Source organism: Staurois parvus, unplaced genomic scaffold (assembly GCF_062004578.1).
Source record: "Staurois parvus isolate SC_StPar_1 unplaced genomic scaffold, SC_StPar_1.0 ptg000468l, whole genome shotgun sequence".
Lineage (NCBI taxonomy): Eukaryota > Metazoa > Chordata > Amphibia > Anura > Ranidae > Staurois > Staurois parvus.
Window position 1 is genome coordinate 2,228,883 of NW_028318264.1, and position 6,614 is coordinate 2,235,496.

Sequence of the window (6,614 nt, forward strand, 5' to 3'; positions counted from 1 at the left end):
GTCCTCAGTTTGTGCAGCGCTTTACAATATGAGACAAACAGTACAGTTACAATACAATTGAATACAGGAGGAATCAGAGGGCCCTGCTCGTTAGAGCTTACAATCTAAAAGGGAAGGGTCAAGTGATACAAAAGGTAATAACTGTGGGGGAAGAGGTTAGGTGTTGGGTGGAGGCAGGATAGGCTTCTCTGAAGAGAAAAGTTTTCAGGCATCACCTAAAAGTTCACAGAGTAGGAGATAGTCAGACAGATTGTGGTAGGGAATTCCATAGGATGAGAGAGGCTCGGGAGAAGTCATGCAGGTGAGCATGGGAGGAGGTGACCAGGGAGCTAGAGAGCAGGAGGTCTTGGGAGGAATGAAGAGTGTGATTTGGTAGGTATTTTGAGACTAAGGTTAGTTATGTAGCTGGGGCTGAGTTGTGGATGGCTTTATAAGCTGTTAGTATTTTGATTTTAATTTGTTGGGTGAGTGACAGCCAATGGAGGGAATGGCAGAGAGGGGTAGCAGACCCTGAACGGTTGGTAAGGTGGATGAGTCTGGCAGCAGCATTCATGATGGACTGGAAGGGGGGGGTAGCTTATGTACAGGTAAGCCAATGAGGAGGGAGTTGCAGTAGTCAAGGTGATAGATAACCTGGGAGTGAATTAGGAGCTTTGCGGTGTCCTTGGTTAGGAAGCAGTGTGTTTTTGAAATGTTGCGGAGGTTGAGACGGCAAGCTTTGTAAAGTGATTGAGTGTGGGGCCGAAAGGAGAGTTCAGAGTCCAGGATTACACCTAGCACCCTGGTATGCAGGGACGGGTTGATGGCTGTGCCACTGATCATGACAGAGAAGTCAGAGGAAGGGGCACTTGGGGGAGGAAATATTGAGCTCAGTTTTGGATAGGTTGAGTTTGAGGAAGTGGTGTGACATCCAGGCTGATATGTCGCTCAGTAAGTTGGTGATACGTGAGGAGACTGTTGTGAGCTGAAGGGTTGAGAGATAGATTAGGGTGTCGTCAATGTAGAAATGATATTGAAAGCCATGGGAGGCTATCAGCTGACCCAGGGAGGAAGTGTATATTGACAATAGGAGAGGTCCAAGAACAGAACCTTGGGAGACCCCAATGGAAAAAGGAAGAGGAGAGGAGGAAGTAGAATTGTAAGTGACACTAAAGGTGTGGTAGGATAGGTAGGATGAGAACCAACAAAGAGCACAGTCACGGATACCAAGGGAGTAAAGTTTTTTTTGAGGAGGAAGGGGTTGTCAACCGCATCAAAGGCAGCTGAGAGGTCCAGGAGTACAGAATATTGTCCATTGGTTTTTGCTGTTCGTAAATTTGTGAGTTTTAGGAGAGCAGTTTTTGTGGAGTGTTGAGGACGAAATCAAGGGGATCAAGAATGTTATTCTTGATGAGGTGGCTGCTCAGTTGGTTATAGACCAGGCATTTAAGGAGTTTGGAGGAAAAGGAGAGCAAGGAAATGCGGCGTATGTTGTTAAGATTGGTGGTGTGGTCCATTGAAGGCTTTTTAAGCATGGTGGTGACTAGTAAATGCTTTAGAGTGTTGGGAAAGGTGCCAGAAGAGAGGTAGAGATTGAAGATGTGAGTTAGAGCATGTAGGATAGAGCCAGAGGGTGACTGCAGTATTTGAGAGGGGATAGGGTCCAGGGGACAGGTGGTTAGGTGGGTGTTAGAAAGATGTTTAGCAACCTGATGTCTTCAACTTCAAGCTGACCTCAATGCACTGTTTAATTGGGCAACTATGTGGCAAATGAGGTTTAATGTTGATAAATGTAAGGTTATGCACTTGGGGGCTAAGAATATGCATGCATCATACATACTAGGGGAGTACAACTGGGGGAATCAATGGTGGAGAAGGATCTGGGGGTTCTGGTAGATCACAAGCTTAATAATGGCATGCAATGCCAAGCTGCAGTTTCTAAAGCAAGCAAAATCCTCTTGTATTGAGAGTTATAGACTCCAGAGAGAGAGATATCATATTACCCCGGTACAAATCATTAGTAAGACCTCATCTGGAATATGCAGTTCAGTTTTGGGCACCAATTCACAAAAAGAACATTGGGGAACTGGAGAAAGTACAGAGAAGGACAACCAAACTGATACAAGGCATGGAGGAGCTCAGCTATGAGGAAAGATTAGAGGAACTGAATTTATTCTCTCTTGAGAAGAGGAGATTAAGGGGGGATATGATCAACATGTATAAATACATCAGTGGTTCATATAGTGAACTCGGTGTAGAGCTATTCACCCTGAGGTCATCACAGAGGACAAGGGGGCACTCTTTACGTCTGGAGGAAAAGAAATGCAATCTCCAAACATGGAAAGGTTTCTTCACAGAGCTGTGAAAATGTAGAATAGACTCCCTCGAGTTGGTTCTGGCCAGCTCAGTGGATTGCTTTAACCAATTCAATACCGGGCAATTTTACACCTTCCTGCCCAGGCCAGTTTTCAGGTTTCAGCGCTCTCACACTTTGAATGACAATTGCGCGGTCATACAACATTGTACCCAAACTAAAATTTTATCATTTTCTTCACACAACTAGAGCTTTCTTTTGGTGGTATTTAATCACCACTGGGGTTTTTATTTTTTGCTAAATTAACAAAAAAAGACCAAAAATTTTGAAAAAAACACACGTTTTTCTTTGTTTCTGTTATAAAAGTTTGCAAATAATTGTTCTTCATAAATTTAGGCCGAGATGTATTCTGCTACATGTCTTTGGTGAAAATAACCCAAATTAGGATGTATTTTTTAGTTTGTAGGAAGGTTATAGAGTTCACAAACTATGGTATAGATCTGAATATTGATCAATCCTGAAGTACTGACAGCCAATCTAATTTCTTGAGGTCCAAGAATGTCAGAACAGTACAGATATCCCCAAATGACCCCTTTTTGCAGAGTAGACAGTCCGACATACTTCATAAGAGGCATGGCGAGTTTTCTGAAGTTGTATTTTGTTTGTCATTTTTCGGAAAATTGAAAAATTTCAAAAATTAGTTTCACTATTTTTTTTTTTTTACATACTGTCACAAGTGCAGTACAGCATCATCATATAACTGGCATGGCGGTGATCAGGGACACTGACTGGTGACAGTATGAAAAAAAAATATATATATATATATTTTTTTTAATTTTTTTTTCTTTTTTTTGATTTTTTTTCATATTTCACTATGACCAAAGTAGTACAATGTTACCATAGTAACATTGTACTACTTTGGGGAAGTGATCAGTATTTTTTTATTTTTTTTATACAATTTGCTTATTGCAAGGAATTACTTTGCTATAAGCAAGCATTTACCTGAATGACATCGATTCATTGAGGGTTTTTTTTTTTTTTTTGTGCTTAGCTGTGATTTGGCCACAGCTAATCACATGACATGTGCATGTGATTAGCTGTGACCATTCACAGCTAGACACTAGTATACAATGGATGGCATGAATGAAGCCATATGGCGTCCACCCGGAACGCTGATGACATTTGCCGGCCGTCATTCGGCCATAGTGTGGGCGGTAAATGGTTAAAAAAGGCCTGGATTCTTTCCTAAATACACAGAATATAACTGGATACTAATATTTAAAGTTGATCCAGGGAATATCCAATTGCCTCTCGGGATCAGGAAGGAATTTTTTTCCTAGCAGAAGCAAATTGCATCATGCTTTGCTGGGTTTTTTTTGCTTTCCGCTGGATCAACTGTTGGTAGAGGATTATAACTTTTTTTTTTGTTTAATGGTTGAACTGGATGGACTTTTGTCTTTTTTTCAGCCAGACTAACTATGTAACCTCTTCTGTAGTAGCAGGGTTGATTAAGGGTAATGAGCGTACCTGCAGACATGGGGTCTTAAGTGGTGGAGTTATCTGTAGAGTGGAGATTTAATTACGATTTGCCTCGATCTTATTTTTGAAGTGATTGGCGATCTTCTGATCATTGAGTGAGTTTGTGGGTGGAGGATGACGAAGAAGAGCGTTAAAGGTAGGGAGGAGTTGATGGTGATTGGATGGGAAGGTGTTAATGAGAGTGATAAAATAGGCCTGCTTGGCAGTGTGGAGGCAAGATTTATATTTTTTGAGGGCAGTTTTATATTGATTGAAGTCTTTGTGATACTTCACCTTACTCCACAGACGCTGAAGAGCTCGGCTGCGTTTTTTGAGACTTCTGGTACTGTCTGTTTGCCAGGGTTGTGGGGGTCGAGGTCTAATTGTGTAGTATAAGGGGCACGTTCGTCCAGGGTGCAGGACAGGGATGTATTGTAGACAGAAGTGGGTAGATTGGGGCAGAACAGGGGTGAGATATTGTCATAGAGGTGGTCACTGGTAGTTATTGTACGCCAGTGTTTCTCAACTTTTTTTTCAATCACTGCACCCTTTAAAATTCTGCACAATCTTGGGACACACATTACAAGATGTAAAAAAAAATAACCGAGTTTCCAGAAAGCAGCAACATCTGCACATGTGGGACACCCAATGTCAGAGGTGATTTATTCTTTGAACACAAATACACCTTTGCACACTGGTACTGACTAGTATTACATTGTTTCTCTTCTCCCTCATTTTCTCTCTCTCACTGAGCTAATGTGACCCCAGTGTTTATGGAGAGGGGCAACTGATGACATCATTGGGTTTTTTTATGTCAGCGGCAGCGAGAAAATTGTAATGGTGCACAATGAAAGCCTGCGGCTTTGTGTAACTAAAAGGCAGGCTTGATCCACCTGCTGGCTTGTATACAATTTTTGGGCAATTTTTGACATTTTGCCAAGGCTCCCCTGAAGGCACCCTGGTTGAAAAAGGCTGTTGTGCACTGCTCATTAGCTCTGCTTGATCTTTTGTTGACTTTCATTATTTCTTACAGTACCCAAAAACAAACTTGTAATGACTAATAGGTACACGCATTTCCATGTACCTGCAATTTTACTTGATCTCCTGACCCAGTTTACGATTCTCACCTCCTCCCCATCTCCTTTAATTACCTGGTATGATAGGCTTCTCTTCCTGTTATCTTGCTGCTTGTACAGTGTATTTTCCTACCTTGTGATGGGTTAGAACATCGCCTGTACATGTTTTACAAAACTAATAAAAATCGAAAGTTGAAGGGAAAAAGACATTCCTGCTGCCTGAATTATGTGTGTGTTTTATTTCAGGAATGGAGGAAGCGGCGGCACGCAGAAAGCACCAAGAGAAGAACCTGTAATAGACTACTTTGATGTGCAAGATTAATCATTTCCCTGCTGAGCATCATAATATAGAAAAGGGTTTGTGAACCTGCGCTTGTGGCTGTAAAGCTGTGAGGTCTTCACGTTGAGCTTTTGGTAGCCACTGTCTTGTTATACATATGTAAGACACTGCTAGGAAATTGGCACAAAGCAACACAACTTGCAGTCTGAAATAAACTTCCACTATACCATTCTAGGGTATCCTTTCCATGATTTAATTAGCCATTTCAACAATGCAATATGTACATTCTTTGTGCCTGAAGTTTTAGACCGACGTTTAGGCTGATGATGGGTTCTAAATGGAGATTGGATTGCAGTCATTCTAAACAATATGAATACATTATTTAATTCTTTCATGCCACACTAAATGTGTTCAACCAATTTCAACTACCTATAGTCCCTTTTAATTGCTGCAAAATCCACCGTTTTACCTCATGAAACAATGTATATGCTTCTGTATGTAGAACTGAAATATTGCTGTATCTAAGGCCAGGGGAGCTAAAATACCTTGTAGGCAGTATTTCAAACTCTCATCTTTAGTAATGGTCCATGTTAAAACACCTATGCATCTGTATGGAAGTGTAAACCACATGACCTGTTAGTAGTACTTAGAACTGGAATGGGAAAGTCTGGTGTTGGGTTTTAGTGTCTCTCACACTAAAAGTTGTTGCTAATTGTTTAGATCACGTAAATGCTTTAAGCAGCGATGCAGCGAAGATTTTATGCTGCATAAGTATTATTAATATCCTATGTCGTTATTTAATAAAGAGCTGTTATTTTAAAGTCAACCTTTCAGCGATCAGGAAAGTCTGGGTAAGCTAAGGCTGCATTCACACTATGGTGTCTTGAATCGCCACAATTCTGGCAGTGATTTCAAAACGCTCTTCTGAAATTGCAAATCGCGGAACCGCGTGTTCTGGTGCCATTCATTTTTATGGCACATGAAAACATTTGTTGGGAAATTCTTTTGGGCAACATGCTTCAGGTGATGCTGTTTGACGCAATTGCAGCATGATTTATTTATCAATTACAGCAGAAACGCATCGGATTTTTATGTGCCATTAAAATGAATGGTACCTGAACATGTAGTTCCGTAATTTTGTCATTTTAGCAAAGCATTTTGAAATCCTGCCTGCAATTCATAATGCCATAGTGTGAATAGGGCCTTAGAGTTGCTGGAGTCATAGCCTGCACAGGGTTATAAACTCTCCCGTGTGATTAGCCCATCACTGTTGCGTGGATTGAGTCATGGGCTCCAATAATACTGGGTACTTTCTTCTGCTTCTGGTCCTGAACAGTGGTGGGGTAGTAAAGGATACAGGAGTACAGTATATGATGCTGGGGAGGGGTATGTTGAAGCCAATCTGTTGCTTTGCTTTAGATGATAATTCGTAAACCCAATAAAAAGC

General features: G+C 41.2%; 1 protein-coding gene across 1 annotated transcript in view; it reads left to right on the plus strand.

Annotated features, from left to right (window-relative positions):
• The window catches only part of NFX1 (nuclear transcription factor, X-box binding 1), a 144,025-nt gene extending 138,627 nt beyond the window's left edge, over positions 1–5,398 (plus strand). The window contains exon 24 of the mRNA XM_089689047.1: positions 5,134–5,398. Coding sequence (XP_089545173.1) covers positions 5,134–5,209 — 76 coding nt within the window. The 3' untranslated portion in view covers positions 5,210–5,398. The remainder of the gene's footprint in view (positions 1–5,133) is intronic.
• The last annotated feature ends 1,216 nt before the right edge of the window (positions 5,399–6,614 follow it).